Raw genomic sequence first — 16653 nt, forward strand, 5'->3', positions numbered from 1 at the left:
TTGCTTCCACATTATGTTTCCTTTAACTAACAGGAGAAACTGTAGCATGCCAGAAAATGTTAGAGACATAATAATATTAAGCTTAAGGGAATTATTGAATTTAAAAATTCTGGGCAGCCCAGTGAGCATGGCTCAGTGATTTAGTGTCACCTTCAGCCCAGGGTGTGATCCTGGAGACCCGGGATTGAGTCCCACATCGGGCTCCCTGCATGGAGTCTACTTCTTCCTCTGCCTGTGTCTCTGCCCACCCCCACCCCCCGTCTCTCACGAATAAATAAAATCTTTTTAAAAAATCAAAATAAAATAAAATAAAAATTCTTACTACTTGAATTCCTTTCTTATAAAATTTGACTTTCCTAATTTAAGATTTTTTTGAAGTGGTAATTTCTTCTATTCTTATTTTTATAGTTATAATGCCAAATAGGATGCATGGCATACAGTAGGTTCTAAATAAATGTTTGCTAATGGAAATAAATGTCAAAGAATTTTCTCATCCTTTATAGGTGAAACATCTGTTCTGGGCCAGTTCCCTACAGCTGTTCAAAGTCTGTTTCTTCCTCACTCTATACTAAAAATTTATTGAATATTCACTTCTAGGCAGGCACAGGGCAAGAATTTCACAGAATGTAATTTCATCTGATCCTCACAACAACCCTCTGTGGAAGATTTTTAAAATTGTATATTAATTATTGAGGAAACTAAGGCTCAGAGTGGTTCTGTACCTTGCAAAAAGTCTGAGTAAGTGTAGAAAAAAGATTTAAACCTAGATATTATTGACTCCAAAGCCTCTATCATTCTGCTTCCCAACATATTTCAGGACTTACTGGAAACCTATGGTTTGGGATATATGCTATCAAACTCTTTTAAGTCTCCAGTTAAAATCACTTAGATACAACCATCCTAATGATGGACTAGGGGTTCTAGTAATAGTTTTTTTTTTTTTTACATTTAAATCGTTGCTCCACCTGTAATTTATATTTACTTAATGAGTGTGAAAGGATTTGAGCTTTATTTTTTCTCAAATGCATAGGTGGTTGTCCAATATGCTTTACTGAGTAATATGTCTCTTCTCATCTGAAATACAATCTTTTTCATATATAAAATTTCTGCACAAATCTCTATCTGCCTTTGGATTCTCTATTCTCTATCGACTGACTGACTTATCTTTCAAATCCTCTTAAAAATAAGCAGACAGAAATCTAAAATTTTTATGTGAAATCACTCTTATTTTCGAGACAGGTTAATTAAAAATAAAAACAAATGTATTTTGTGGACCACAAATTACATGTTGCAAGCCAGTTGTGGTCATAGGACAGTGTCTGCCTTACACCTGAACATTATCTTCTGCTTTCTTCCAATACTCACTGTGACAAGCTAGCCATGATAAAAGTCTTATTTTCATGACTATTATTTTGTTTCTTGATTGCCTGGGTTTTTTTCCTCCAACATTTTATAATAAAAAACATTAAACATATAGAAAAATTGAAGGAAATTTGCAGTGAACACCCACATACTATCTACATTTTACTGTTAACATTGCATTTGCTTTATAACATAACTATCCATTTGCTTATGCATCCATACCTATACTCATCTTATTTTTTATACATTTGAAAATTAGTTACAGACATTTGTACACTTCTTCCTAAATACTTCCACATGCATTTCAATAACTAGAGCTCAGTATTTGTTCAGGTTTTATCTTCTGAGGTAAAATTTACATCAAAAAAACTACACAAATCTTTTGTTTACCACTCTATGAGTTTTGAGAAGTACACATTGTAAAAAAGAAATACATAGCCTTTGAAAATGCCTTTGAAGATACAGAATATTGCTATCATCCCAAGAAGTGCTCCCTTTCCAGCTAATCCTTAACCCCTTCTCTTACAGGGAAACACTGCTCAGACTTTTCCCACCACAGATTGGTTTTCCCTGTTCTAGAACTTCATATAAATGGAATTTTTTTTTAAGATTTTATTTATTCATGATAGACACAGAGAGAGAAAGAGAGAGAGAGAGGCAGAGACACAGACCGAGGGAGGAGCAAGCTCCATGCAGGGAGGCCAATGCAGGACTCGATCCTGGGACTCCAGGATCATGCCCTGGGCCAAAGGCAGGTGCTTAAACCGCTGAGCCACCCCTATAAATGGAATTTCTATGTACTCTTTTCACTCAGCATAAAGTTTTGGAGATTCATGTATGATATAGGTATGTATCAGTAGTTTGTCCTTTATATTGTTGAGTAGTACTTCATTATAGGAATATACTTCATGTTTGTTTATCCTATTTTAGACACACAGACTATTTCCAATCATTAGCTATTCTAAATGCTTTGACTATGGGGCACACCTGGGTGGCTCAGTCGGTTAAATGTTTGACTCTTGGTTTTGGCTCAGGTCATGATCTCATGGGTCATGGGGTTGAGCCCTGCATGGGTCTCCTGGCTCAGTGAGAAGTAGTCTTGAAGATTCTCTCCTTCTATCCCTTCCTCAGCATCTAATCATGCACTCAGTCTGTATCACTGACATGAATAAATCTTGAAATGCTTTGGCTATTACAATTGTATTTTACTACTTGTTAGCTTAATACATCCCCCCCTAATATATCATCATCTGGTTGAGAGGGAAGAGAAAACTTCTTCTCCTGACCAATTTCAAAAGAACAATACACCTGGTTTAGTATGAATGATCTATTACTAAAATGCTATGCAGTGTTGGTAATGTTCCATGCTAGTTATATTACACTGGTATATTCACTGTGAACATCCACCAAGCAGTGACTACTGATTTGTGAATTTTTCAGCAGGCATATTAGGCTTAAATAAAGTTTGCTGAGAAAGCTACATGAACATTTTCCAAGTGGCTTATAAGAGACATTTAACATTTAGTTTCTGTTATAAACCTTAGCCATTTTTTCTGCTCTATCAGTGCTTGGTAATATAATAAAGCTAATCCTAGGAAATTCTCTTTAACAGTAGCTGCCAAACGTCACAAAAAAAATGAAAAGATATTCCATGCTCATGGACCGTAAGGACCAATATTGTTAAAATGTCTGTACTACTCAAAGCAATCTACAGAGTTAATGCAATCCCTATCAAAATACTAACAGCATTTTTCAAAGAACTAGAGCAAATAATCCTAAAATTTGTATGGAAACACAAAAGACCCACAATCTTTAAAAAGAAGAAAACTAAAGGTATAACAGTCCTAGATTTCAAGATGTACTACCAAGCACTAGTAATCAAAACAGTATGGTACTGGCACAGAAATAGATACCATAGGTCAAAAGAACAAAGAGTCCAGAAATAAACCCACAATTATGTGGATAAGTAATCTTCGACAAAGGAGGCAAGAATATGCAATAGGAAAAAGTGAACAAATGGTTTTGAGAAAACTGGACAGTTACATGCAAAAGAATAAGACTGGACTACTTTCTTATACCATATACAAAAATAAACTCAAAATGTATTAAAGACCTAAATGTGAGATCTGAAACCATGAACATTCCAGAAGAGAGCACAGACACTGATACTGGCCAGAACATCTTTCTAGATAGGTCTCCTGAGATAAGAGAAACAAAAGCAAAAATAAACTATCGGGACTACATCAAAATAAAAAGCTTCCACACAAAAGAAACAACCAACCAAACTAAAAGACAACCTACTAAATGCGAGAAGAGGGCAGCCCGGATGGCTCAGCGGTTTAGTGCCATCTTCAGCCCAGGGCCTGATCCTAGAGACCGGCGAGCCTGCTTCTCCTCCCTCTGCCTGTGTCTCTGCCTCTCTCTCTCTCTCTCTCTCTCTCTCTCTCTCTCTCTCTGCGTGTGTGTCTCTCATGAATAAATAAATCTTTAAAAAATATATAAAAATAAATGGGAGAAGATATTTGCAAATGATATATCCAATTAGGGGTTAGTATACAAAACGTATAAAGAATTCATACAACTTAACATCAACCCCCTCCAAACAACACAATTAAAAAATGGGCAGAGGACTTGAAGAGACATTTTACTAAAGATGACTTACAGATGGCCAAGAGACACATGAAAAGATGTTGAGCATCATTCATTATCAAGGAAATGCAAATCAAAACTACAATGAGGTATTACCTCATACCTGTCAAAATGGCTAACATCAAAAATACAAGAAACAGTGTTGATGAGGATGTAGAAAAAAAGGAACCTTGCGCACTGTTGGTGAGAATGCAAACTGGTACAGCCAGGGTGGAAAATAGTATGGAGGTTCCTCAAAAAACTGAAAATAGAAATACTTTATGATCTAGTAATTCCACTACTGAGTATTTACCCAAAGAAAATGAAAACGCTAATTCAAAAAGAAAGATGCATCTCTATGTTTATTGCAGCATTATTTACTATTAGTCAAATTATGGAAGCAGCCCAAGTGTTCACTGTTAGATGAATGGATAAACCACATACAGAGGAATATTAGTCATAAGAATAATGAAAATTGGCCATTTTTAACCACATGGACAGAAAGTCAGAGAAAGACAAATACCATGATTTCACTCATGTGGAATTTAAGGAACAAAACAAATGAACAAAGGGTAAAAGAGACAAAAAACCAGACTCAACTACAGAGAAGAAACTGCCAGAAAGGAGGTGAGTGAGCAGTGGGTGAAATAGGTGAGAGGATTAAGAATACACTTATCATGATGAGCACTGACTAATGTATAGAATTGGTGAATCACTATATTATACATCTGAAACTAATATAACACTGTAGTTAACTATACTGGAATTAAAATTAGAAATTAAAAAATAGGGGCACTTAGGTGGCTCAGTCAGTTAAGTGTCTGCCTTTGGCTCAGGTCATGATCCCGGGGTCCTGGGATCAAGCCCCACACTGGGCTCCCTGTTCAGTGGGGAGTCTGCTTCTCCTTCTCTCTCTCTCTCTCTCCCTCTGTCCCTCCTCTTGCTCATGCACACACACACACACTCTCTCAAATAAGTAAATTTTAAAAATATTTTTTAAAATTTTAAAATAAATTAATGTAACTAATTTATTGATTTGGTAAACTGAGGTTTTTACACATTATTCCTTTCCCTTATAAAATAAAGTAGACCTGTCCTTTACTAACTTCAGTCTTAATGTTTTCAAAATACTTCATAAACTGACCTTAGTTTAAATGAGACTTCAAGAACTGTTTTATTACACAGACAAAAAAAAAAAAAAAATCCTGGTATTTTCCTATCCTATTTATATTAGAACAGATAGTATCTGCATGGAATTCTTTAAATCCTTTTCTGTAAGAAGCAATGTGATAGCATAAAACTAAACTAAATTTTATATGAATTTAACTCATTTTTTTTTTTAGGATTTTATTTACTTATTTATGAGAGAGAGAGGCAGAGAGAGAAGCAGGCTCCCCGTGAGGAGCCCAATGTGGGACACGATCCTGGGACCACAGGATCACAACCTGAGCCAAAGACAGACGCTCAACCACTGAGCCACCCAGGTTCCCATAGCTGGTTATTGAAAAGTATCCACCCTAAAGCTTGTATTAGAACTATCAAAACTAACGATTCCAAAGCATCTGAAACAATTTAGTATTTTATGTCAATTGAGATTCACCATGGGAAGCACTTTTATTCCAAAAGCCATGAAAGGTGATAACAGAATATTCGTATTATTTTGTCTGCCTAGAATGCCTCATTGTTTCCAACCACATGTTCGTGGGACTGCCACTTGTAATATCCTGCCTCCTGGCCAAAGGGTGGGCCCACAAGGAAGCTAAGCCTTGCTTTCCTAAAATATTTAGGTTAGATCAGCAGGAAAATGGACAGTCACTATAACTGTGCTCAGCAGCAGGAAGATACTAGTCTGGTACATTCTTCACCATGTGGAAAAAGTGACTTTGTCAAATAAAGCATAGTAGGAAATGCAGAGCAAAGGAGAAAGCTCTGCAGCATTCACATTCTTTATTCTAGCAATTCTTGAGTGCCTGCTACATCTCTTGTCCTTCTTGCTGTATGTTATATAGAAGCATAAATTTCACCTTATTCTACACCTTGTTTAAATTAGATATTTGTGCCTTGCACCAAAAGAGATCCCAAGTACAAAGACAGAACTAATGTAAAAAGATCTATAATTGCTAAAATGGAATGTATGATCACTACAGAGTAGAATGATAATGGAATAAGCAGGATCAAATCATGCATAAGACACTGAAGGTACTATATTTCACTGAGAAAAATGCTAAGATTAGAGGTTTTCTTGGGTATCAAGAATAGTATCTCAATGTGCATTGAGCAAAGGTACAGCCTGTCACTTCCACACTTTGTTTCTCATAATTTACCTAGTTTAAGCATGTAATCCTGAAATTATGGCAGTAAATGACCTACAACGGTCATCTAAGTCCACGACACCAGCAATTCTTTTATGACAGAAAAAGACAACCTGTAAAAACTAAATTAATTTTCTTATGTAGCACAAGAACTGTTCATAGGGTAAGGAATGTCTTTCACTTTAAATTACTAATCTGAATGCAGACTCAGGCCAACAATAATAGAAAATGATGTGAGAAGAATTTTGACACTGTAGTAACACAGACAATGTTTAAAGCATAAAAGAACAATTAAATTCAGGGATTATGGCTCAGTTCATTAACTGATATTTCAAAAGACCATACTATCGGACCATAATAGTAAACCTATTTTATAATAAATTTTATCCCTACTTGGATATACCTAAACCCTTCTTAAATCAGCATTTGGTCCAGAACACTTTCTTTTTTTTTTTTTTTAAATATACTTCACTTTGCTTTTTAAAGATTAATTTTTTTATTTTCATTTATTTATGATAGTCACAGAGAGAGAGAGAGAGAGAGGCAGAGACACAGGCAGAGGGAGAAGCAGGCTCCACGCACCGGGAGCCCGACGTGGGATTCGATCCCAGGTCTCCAGGATCGCGCCCTGGGCCAAAGGCAGGCGCTAAACCGCTGCGCCACCCAAGGATCCCCAGAACACTTTCTTAAACTAACTTTTTTTTTTTTTTTTTTTTTTAATTTTTATTTATTTATGATAGTCACAGAGAGAGAGAGAGAAAGGCAGAGGGAGAAGCAGGCTCCATGCACCGGGAGCCTGACGTGGGATTCGATCCCGGGTCTCCAGGATCGCGCCCTGGGCCAAAGGCAGGCGCTAAACCACTGCGCCACCCAGGGATCCCTTAAACTAACTTTTACAAACATATAGAGCAAAGAAGGTTAAAGCATTCACAAATGATTAATCTTGAAATCACCTGTGCAAAAATAACATCACTACTTTACTTGCAAAGCATTAACAGTTAATAATATTTTATTAAATTACAGCACTTAGCATTTTCTTCAGCTTGATTCTGCTATCTTTTTATCTAGACTGACTAGGCAAAATATGACCTAGTCATAAGTTAGTTTTGTTTGCATACTTGGTATTTACTGCATGAGGATTTAACACAATCTAGAATTAATCATAATATTCATCAACTAAAGATGTACTCAGACCCTTCTTACTAGTTATGGCACATTAGCCTCTTTCACAGTTATTATTACCATCAAATGAATGGGAGTCTTAAAGTATAAAAATGATAAGACGTGAGAATAAGTAAGAAATGAAGATTTAGTGGGAATTGAGCATAACAGTATAAGATAAATCTGTAATTCAAACCAATAGGAGAACTGACTAAAACAAAAGAATAGGGGCTATGATAGAAATTCACTTCATTTTATTATGAAAAAGTTCTTTTCATAATAAAAAGACTTGAGAAAAATGAGATTATATTCTAATCAGCCAATCACACTTTTTAACAGTTATTTTTAAATTACCACCAATTAAGACTGAAATTTTTTTTATTGCAGCCACCTTATACATATTTGGGGGAAAAATCCAAGTAAAAACATGCAAGTTTATAGAGTAGAATCAGAGAACTAAACACCATTTAGAGAAAAATCATTCATTCAATCAACACTTATTGAATATGCCCTATGTGTCAGACCATGTACTTGGCAGAAAGGATGCAACAAAGAACAGATCAGACAAAAACTCCTGGACTCATGATGCTTACATTCTAATGGCTATTAAAAACAGCCATTAGCAGGTATATCATTTTTTTAAAAGGTTGGGGGGTGAAGAACTAAGGCTCAAAGCAATGCACTGCCTTGCCATTTCCCAAGGATATAGCTATTTAGCAGAAACTCAGTTCACATCCCCTGGGCCTATTCGATATATGATAGAGTAGATGACAGAGGAAAAAACTTTAATGAAAAATCCAAATAATAAAGAAAATCTATGTTAATGTCTACTTACTGGATTACAGAACTGTCAGACAAAACGGAAGGAATTTAATCGAAACATAGACTGCACCAAATTTTAGAAAATACTTATGCTAAAGGCACTCTGCAGTAGACTCTAAAGATGCACTTAATGAGCTAATAGATACTTTATCTTCTCTAATATCTGAAATTCCCGGAATACTTTTATTCAGAGGCCTACTTAATATGAACTAGTGGTTACAGTTCATATCCTAGCACAAAATACTCTCAACATAATACCACCATATCAATTTGTATTTTTTTGCCTGACTTCAAAGAAAGGCTACCAACATTAGCTAATAGGCTTAACTATATTATTATCTCCAGGAGGTAAAGGAAATGGCTAAGGTGCTAAGGAGTTTGCACACAAAGGCAGTGTTAAGGTAACATGCTTCCATTATTCTCCTTGTCACAAGGAATCTAGTAGTAGCTAGCCATCTGTTTTGTAAGTTTCTACCCTATTAGGCAGTTTGAAATGTAGTTTTTCATGTTGAAAATGAATGCCAGACTTCAAAGTTGAAAACAAATGGTAAAAGAGAAAGTTGATAGATTTAAAAATCCATTCCTTTCCACATGATTATGAAGAAGTTCTTTCAACTCTGAATGCTTGCTATCATTTTTGGATAATAATCATGATTATTTCTTTACTTTATTAAAATTGAGAATATAAATATTAAGAAAAGGACTAGATACTTACACCACTGGAAAGGAACTGAGCATACTTTACATGAGGTGAATCAATATCCTTACTAGAGATGATCAGTGTTATTTACCATTCTGTAGAATAAAGACAGAAAATTCAGAAATACTTGTTAATTAAATGTTAAATAAAATTTTTAACTATATAACTTAAAGATATTAACAGTCAGCATTAGGTAATCATGTTTTTAAAATTATTTTGAAAAAATAATAAAATTAATTTGAACTTTTAAAATGAAATCATGGTTTGAAGCAAATTTTAAAAAATTAAAAAATATCACTAATAGCTTTTATAATTCACTTGGAAAAAGTAATAAAAATCATACTCCTGAAATTTAATGTTATCAGACACCACCAAGGAAAACAGATATAAACATGCAATGGAACGTATATATTATTGTGACACCTGAGAAAACTGATAATATCAGTGCATTTATGTAGCATCCTATAAGCAAAAAACTCACCATAGCATGACTAGAGCTAAAGGTCTTAACTCTGGGGTAAATTCTGGGGTCCAGTTCCAGACTGGACTGCCAGCCAAATCTTGAGTGATTTAATTTCTCTAAATCTCAATTTCTGCATCTATAAACAGGGATGATCAATAACTACCTCAAAGAGCTATAAGAAGTTAAATTATTTTTTTAAATGGTGATAAAAGCACTTCACAAGCTATGAAGTAGCAAGGCTATTATTACCAATTAAAAAAGGAGATTAGTATCCATGTTACTTTACTGAACACAGTGTAAGTTAATAACAGAGTTGAGTCTAGTACTTCTATCTTCTGATTAGCATCCTACTGCTTTATTCACCATTCACACCCTGTGACCCCTTTCAGTTCAGACATAGATTTTAACAAAAAATGAAATCTACTATTCATGGCTTAGGAGCTAAAGATCATGTATTACTGACTGAACTTATTAGCAGTTTCCAACCACAATCTACAGAAGCAACAATTTCCATTAACTCAAAGTTAAGATTATAAATTACATGAAAGTTAAAAATGTTGATGTCAAAACTCTCACATTAAAATACACATTCAGCACTGAATTATATTAAGCAAGACCAAAGTGTCTAACAGTGACTAATGATATATGCGAAATGTACAGGATAAAGTTAGAAACCTTTCACATTTGCATATCCTAAATTGTAGCTTTAATGAAGTTCCTGTTGTAGTTAATTTTCTTGCTGACTTAAAAAATACCTGCCCTAAAAAAGTAGATATAAAGTACAAAGAAAATTTACTGAAAGTGTTGCTGATTGCAAGAATATCAAAACTAAGCCGTGAAACTGATTACTGGTCAATATACATTTTTCATTCTTGCTCATATTCAGCTCAAATATATGAAATATCGACTTGCCCTGACATAGGCACAGAGTAAGATATAGTCCCAATAGTACAGAACATATTAAACTGTAAGATATAGTCCCAATAGTATAGAAGCATATTAAACTGTAGGAGAAGATCAAATAAAAACTACACACACACACACACGCACACTCTTCTATAATAAAATACATAATGTGATAAGACTAAAAATACAAGGTCTATGAGAGTAACAATTTAGAGATTAATTTAGGCTACAGAGAACTGGGAAGATTTCTTAGAGTGAGATCTGCAGTTGTTATCTGAAGATCAGAATAAGACTTCCACCAAACCAAGGTGTGAACGGAAGTGAGAATCAGTAGAGGAAAGATTCCAGGGAGAAGGAATAGTTACAGGAGACAATGAAGTAGGTATAGGGATTAAGTAGACCTATGTGACCAGCCTTTTTACATATATGCATGAGAAATACGTAGGCTACAAAGGGAAGACTTCCACAATCTGTGGAGGGCTGATAAATGCCTCAAAGTAATCCTGACCTTTATTCTGCAAATATGAGGACCACGTTAGAACTGAATCAAGATGTTCTAGGAAGTAAATTACCAAAAACTCACATTTCACAGGTAAGGAAACTGAGATGAAGTCACTGATACATTTGTAACTGCAAATCACGGACTTTATGTTATTTATATTATGGATATAAATGGGCTTAAAATATTCAATAGAACTAAAATGTTCTAAGGACAGAAAAGCAAAAACAAGTAAGGTGATGCTGAGTTCTCTATTCTCAGGCTCAATGTCACAAAGCCCTCCCTACATAGGAAACAGATTTTTTTTAATTAATTTAATTAATAGATTTTTAAAAATTGTTTTAAAAACAAGTTTAATAATTAAATAAAGATTATATAAATTTTTTTTAAAAGGGCCGGCTGGGTGGCTCAACAGTTGAGCAATCTGCCTTTGGCTCAGGGTGTGATCCTGGAGTCCTGGGATCGAGTCCCACATCAGTAGCTCCCTGCATGGAGCCTATTTCTCCCTCTGCCTATTATGTCTCTGCCTCTCTGTGTGTGTCTCTCATGAAAATAAATAAAATCTTTTTAAAAATTAAATAAAGATTAAAATCACAGCCATTAAAAAGGCCTTATCAGGGGCGCTTGCAGCCAGTTAAGCATATGACTCTTGGTTTAGGTTCACGTCAAGATCCCAGGGTCCTGGGATCCCTGGGTGGCGCAGCGGTTTAGCGCCTGCCTTTGGCCCAGGGCGCGATCCTGCAGACCCAGGATCGAATCCCACATTGGGCTTCCAGTGCATGGAGCCTGCTTCTCCCTCTGCCTGTGTCTCTGCCTCTCTCTCTATGTGTGACTATCATGAATAAATTAAAAAAAAATTAAAAAAAAAAAAAAAAAGATCCCAGGGTCCTGAGAATTAGCCCCAAGTCAGGCTCAGCATCAAGAGCACAGAATCTGCTTACAACTCTCCTTCCCTCTTCCTCTGCCCCTCCACCCTCATGTGTGCTTTCTTTCCCTCTCTAAAATAAATATGTAAATCTAAAAAAATGGGGGGGAAAGCCATTACTTAAAAAAAACAAAGCAGAAAATAACAAGTATTGACAAAGATGTGGAAAAAAATGAAACCTTCCTGTGTTGCTGGTAAAAATGTAAAATGACACAGCCATTATGGAAAATAGTATGGAGGTTTCTCAAAAAATTAAAAATAGAAATACCTTATGATCCAGTAATTCCATTACTGGGTATTTATCAAAGAAAATGAAAACAATAAATAAAAAAATATATTCATCTTTATGTTTATTGCAGCATTATTTACAATAGCCAAAATATAGAAGCAACCTAAGTGTCCACTGACAGATGAACGGATAAAGATGTGCCATATATATAAATGGAGTATTACTCAGCCATAAAAAACAATGGAATCTGAGACAGGGATGGATCCAGAGGGTCAGATATAAGTCAGATTGAGAAAGACAAATACCATATGATTTCACTCATACATGGAATCTAAAAAATAAAACAAATAAAGAAACAAAAAGCAGAATCAGACCTATGAATACAGAAAACACACTGATGGTTGCCAGAGGGAAGGAAGGTGGGGGGAATGAGCAAAATCGACAAAAGAAAGCAGGAGATACAGGCTTCCCCATTATGAAATGAATAAGTCATGGGAATAAAAGGCATAGCATGCGGAATATAATCAATGATACTACAAAAGCATCGTTTGGTGACAGATGGTAGCTACGCTTGTGGTGAGCATAGCATAACATTTAGAGATGTTGAATCACTATGTTGTATACCTGAAACTAAGGTAATATTGTGTGTCAACTATAGTCAGAAAAAAACAAAAGAACTCTAAATTTAAAAACAAAAAAAGAGGTTTTAGGGATAAAAGTTCATGGATGCTGGATCACATTAAGCATCTAGCTCTAAAAAGCAAGTATCTATAAAAGTTAAAAAACCAGTTCCTCATTGGACTCTTCATCTTTAAAATTTTTTTTTAATTTTTATTTATTTATGATAGTCACAGAGAGAGAGAGAGAGGCAGAGACACAGGCAGAGGAAGAAGCAGGCTCCATGCACCGGGAGCCCGATGTGGGATTCGACCCCGGTTCTCCAGGATCGCGCCCTGGGCCAAAGGCAGGCGCCAAACCGCTGCACCACCCAGGGATCCCGGACTCTTCATCTTTAAAAAGAGAGGGGTGCCTGTGTAGCTCAGTTAACTATCTGACTCTTGATTTTGGCTCAGGTTGTGATCTCAGGGTCATAAAATTGAGACCCACTTCTCAGGCTCTGTGTCAATGGATAGTCTGCTTGAGATTCTCTCCCTCACTCACTACCACTATCTGCCCCCTTCACACACACTCTCTCTCTCTCTCTCCAAAGTAAGTAAATCTTTAAAAAAAAAAAAAAAAAGAGTTGAAGAACATTCACAGATGACAGAGAGGAAATAATTCTGTACCAACAAAGCTTAGATTTTGGTACATTAAAAAAATTGCAAATATGCAAAAATCCAGTGTATTTTCTCAGGCAGCCCAACTAAGAACAATAATTGAGAAAAGGTTCTAACGAAGAAAAAAATAAACCAGAAAAAGAGATGTAGTAACAGACGATGAAGAGAAAGAGTAATATTGTAATTAATGAAATTTTCACTTTGTTATATAATACACATTTATATACGTCTAGGAATGTATAATTTACATGATAAAGACTCTTGAAACAAAAAGACTATATCATAAAAGAAATATTAATAAATTTCTAAACTATTCAAAGTAGAAGAGTTGTAGACATGTGAGATGAAGGTAGGCAGAGGTAAAAATACTTCCAAGATCTCATGAGGATAAGGTGGAAAAGGAAGAGAGGCAGAAAATAAAAGTATTCTGAAGGTCTTATCTCTTCAAGGTTACACAGCCACCAGGGAAAGCAATGAGTATCTTTTGGGGGAAAAGGGTATTTTGTTTTCAGGTAACTGCAAGGAAACACACATCAGTCAAGGTATAATTTATGGTCAAAAGTACTTACTGGGGTAAAGAAAAAGATTATACAATTATAAAATATGTGGTTTATGACTAAAATATAAGAGTTAAAAAACTGTATATACCAAAAAACACAGCAGGTAATAAAGTAAAACTTATTAGAACATTAATAAATTTATTTTTATGAATATTTTTAAAATTTTTTAAATTTATTTATGATAGTCACACAGAGAAAGAGAGAGAGGCAGAGACAAGGCAGAGGGAGAAGCAGGCTCCATGCACCGGGAGCCCGATGTGGGATTCAATCCCAGGTCTCCAGGATCGCGCCCTGGGCCAAATGCAGGCGCTAAACCGCTGCGCCACCCAGGGATCCCAATAAATTTATTTTTAAAAATACAAGTACACTTAGTAATTGCAGTATACCTTTTGGAATGAACAAATACAGTTGGAAAGAAGAAAAAATAAATTTAATTATATTATCAATAAACATGATTTTTAAAACCCTTTATAACCCTCTAACAAAAAACAGATTATTTCTACCTATGTTCATTTCATGATTGATCATAAACATGGTCATAATGAAAGTTTTAACTAATTTCAGAGATATATCTAAACAATTTGGAAAAAAATTACAATATCTTTTCTTAAAACTATGAGATGATACTAGATAGTCTATGGATCAAATAGGAAATCAAAAGGGAAATCATGCTCTCTGTGGTAACCTATGACAAAAACAAAAACAAAAACAAAAACAAAAACAAAACAATAAAAAGAATTAAAATCCATGGGATTTTAATTCCAGCAAAATATATTCAGAAGTAAGCTTAACAGCCTTTAAGAATTTTAATTTTTTTTTTAAAGGCAAGGGAGAAAAACACTGTGAAAAGAAATGAGAAAAGAAACAAAATATACCAAAATAAACTAGGGAGAGATGTGCTTGAGTGGCTCAGTAGGTTGAGTGTGTACCTTCGGCTCAGGTTGTGATCTTGGGGTCCTGGGATTGAGCACCAACCCAAGCTGGGCTCCTGCTCAGTGGGTAGTCTGCCTCTCCCTCTTCCTCCAACTCCCTCTCCCCACCCCCCAGGCTCTGGCTCTCTCTCCCTCTCTTAAATAAACAGAATCTTAAAAACAAAAAAAAACTACGAAGAAGAAACTAAGAGATAATACATAAAATTAACATAAAGAGGTTATAGAGAACATAAATCTATAAATCTCTTTGAAAAATGATGAAATAATCACTCAGAGTCTAATGAGTGGGTTAAAAAAAAAGGTAGGGGGGGACCAAGGAGAGTAAAAACTCACAAGATTCATAACAAGAGAAATAAAACCATAAGCATAGGTGATAATTAAGAAAATAAGACAAAACTAAAATAAACCACAACAACACAATACAATTTCATGGCAATTAATTTGAAAACCTGAAAGAGAGGATGATTTCCCAGTGCAAGAGAAAATATCAAAATTAACCCGAGAAATGAATCCTTGAGTAGAACCAAGTACCACAAATTAAAGGTAATTAAAAAAACTACTATACGAAAAGATACCAAGACCAGCTGGGTTCTCAGCAGATTCTTAATCTTTCAAAAAACCAGAATTCTAATAATATTAAACCATAGAAAAATACAAAACATGTTCCAAGTCATTTTATGAGGTCAAAGCAACTCAATGCCAAATCTAATAAAGGTACTCATAAGCCAATTTCACTTAAAAGTTAAATATAATTTTAAATTAAAAAAAAAATCAAATTAGACAACAGAGTCAAGCCACATGTCAAAAGTAATATACTACCATAATTGATAGCAGAAATACAAGAGTGGTTCTTTTTTTTTTTTTAAGATTTTTATTTATTTATTCATGAGAGACACAGAGAGAGACAAAAAGAGAGAGAGGGGCAGAGACACAGGCAGAGGGAGAAGTAGGCTCCATGCAGGGAGCCTGACGTGGGACTCAATCCCGGGTCTCGAAGATCAGGCCTTGGGCTGAAGGCGGCGCTAAACCGCTGAGCTATCCAGGCGTCCCAAGAGTGGTTCGTTTTTAATCAACAAACCCAATACATCTACAAATTAAGGAGAAAAATATCTTATCATTGTATCAGTTGATGCTCAAAAGGCATTTGATAAAATTCAGCCACCATTTTTCATAAAAGCTCTATGGGAAAAAATAGGAAAAAAATTAAGCCTTTTGAAAAAAGAACAATAGCAAGTACCACATATAGCAAAATACTACAACCATTTCAAATAAAATTAAGGTTGCATGAACACCATATATATGTACATATAGTATACATAAATGTGCACTTGCATGTTTATATGTATATCAAGAACTTGCTTCTGTATGGAAATTTGATGATCTATGGAAGTGATCCAATCACAGTGGTTACTGAGTGCAGGGTGAAAACTTAAAAGATTAGGGAAAGAGTGGGAAGGAGCCTGTTCACAGGAAACTTATTTATTATTTTAACCATATGAATGCTATTACTCATTCAATAAATCAAATTAATAAATTTAGGGATTAGAACAGGAAGTCCACTAACCCCTTTAAAATTCAATACTGACTTGAAGATTATAGAAACTAATTAAGACATGAAAATGAATTAATTGGCATAATATCAGAATGAAAGAGAAAAATATCTTTTTGTTAATGACCTAATGGAATATTATAAAATGCAGGCAATTCTAGTAAAATAAAACTGAAATTAATAAAAATAAATTATCAAGAAGAGGTATGATACAATACAGTTAAAATTAATTTAAAAATCTCCCTAGTTTGTAGAGAAACACCTACAAAAATAATGGGAAAAATATTTCACTCACAGTACTATTCCCCAGCATTTATACATTCATTGA

General features: G+C 34.8%; 1 protein-coding gene and 1 long non-coding RNA gene across 18 annotated transcripts in view; one reads left to right on the top strand and one right to left on the bottom strand.

Annotated features, from left to right (window-relative positions):
* HMBOX1 (homeobox containing 1) overlaps positions 1-16653 on the bottom strand; it is a 191070-nt gene that overhangs the window by 106045 nt on the left and 68372 nt on the right. For 16 of the 17 annotated variants that reach the window (XM_077868685.1, XM_077868684.1, XM_077868683.1 and 13 more), the window contains exon 2: positions 9001-9080. The exons of the other annotated variant lie outside the window; for it this stretch is intronic. In XM_077868685.1, coding sequence (XP_077724811.1) covers positions 9001-9023 — 23 coding nt within the window. In that variant the 5' untranslated portion in view covers positions 9024-9080. The remainder of the gene's footprint in view (positions 1-9000; positions 9081-16653) is intronic. 17 annotated transcript variants of the gene reach the window in all.
* The window catches only part of LOC144295968 (uncharacterized), a 39482-nt gene that overhangs the window by 7719 nt on the left and 15110 nt on the right, over positions 1-16653 (top strand). The window lies entirely within an intron of this gene.

The sequence above is a fragment of the Canis aureus genome, chromosome 24, assembly GCF_053574225.1.
Source record: "Canis aureus isolate CA01 chromosome 24, VMU_Caureus_v.1.0, whole genome shotgun sequence".
NCBI classification, from domain to species: Eukaryota; Metazoa; Chordata; class Mammalia; order Carnivora; family Canidae; genus Canis; species Canis aureus.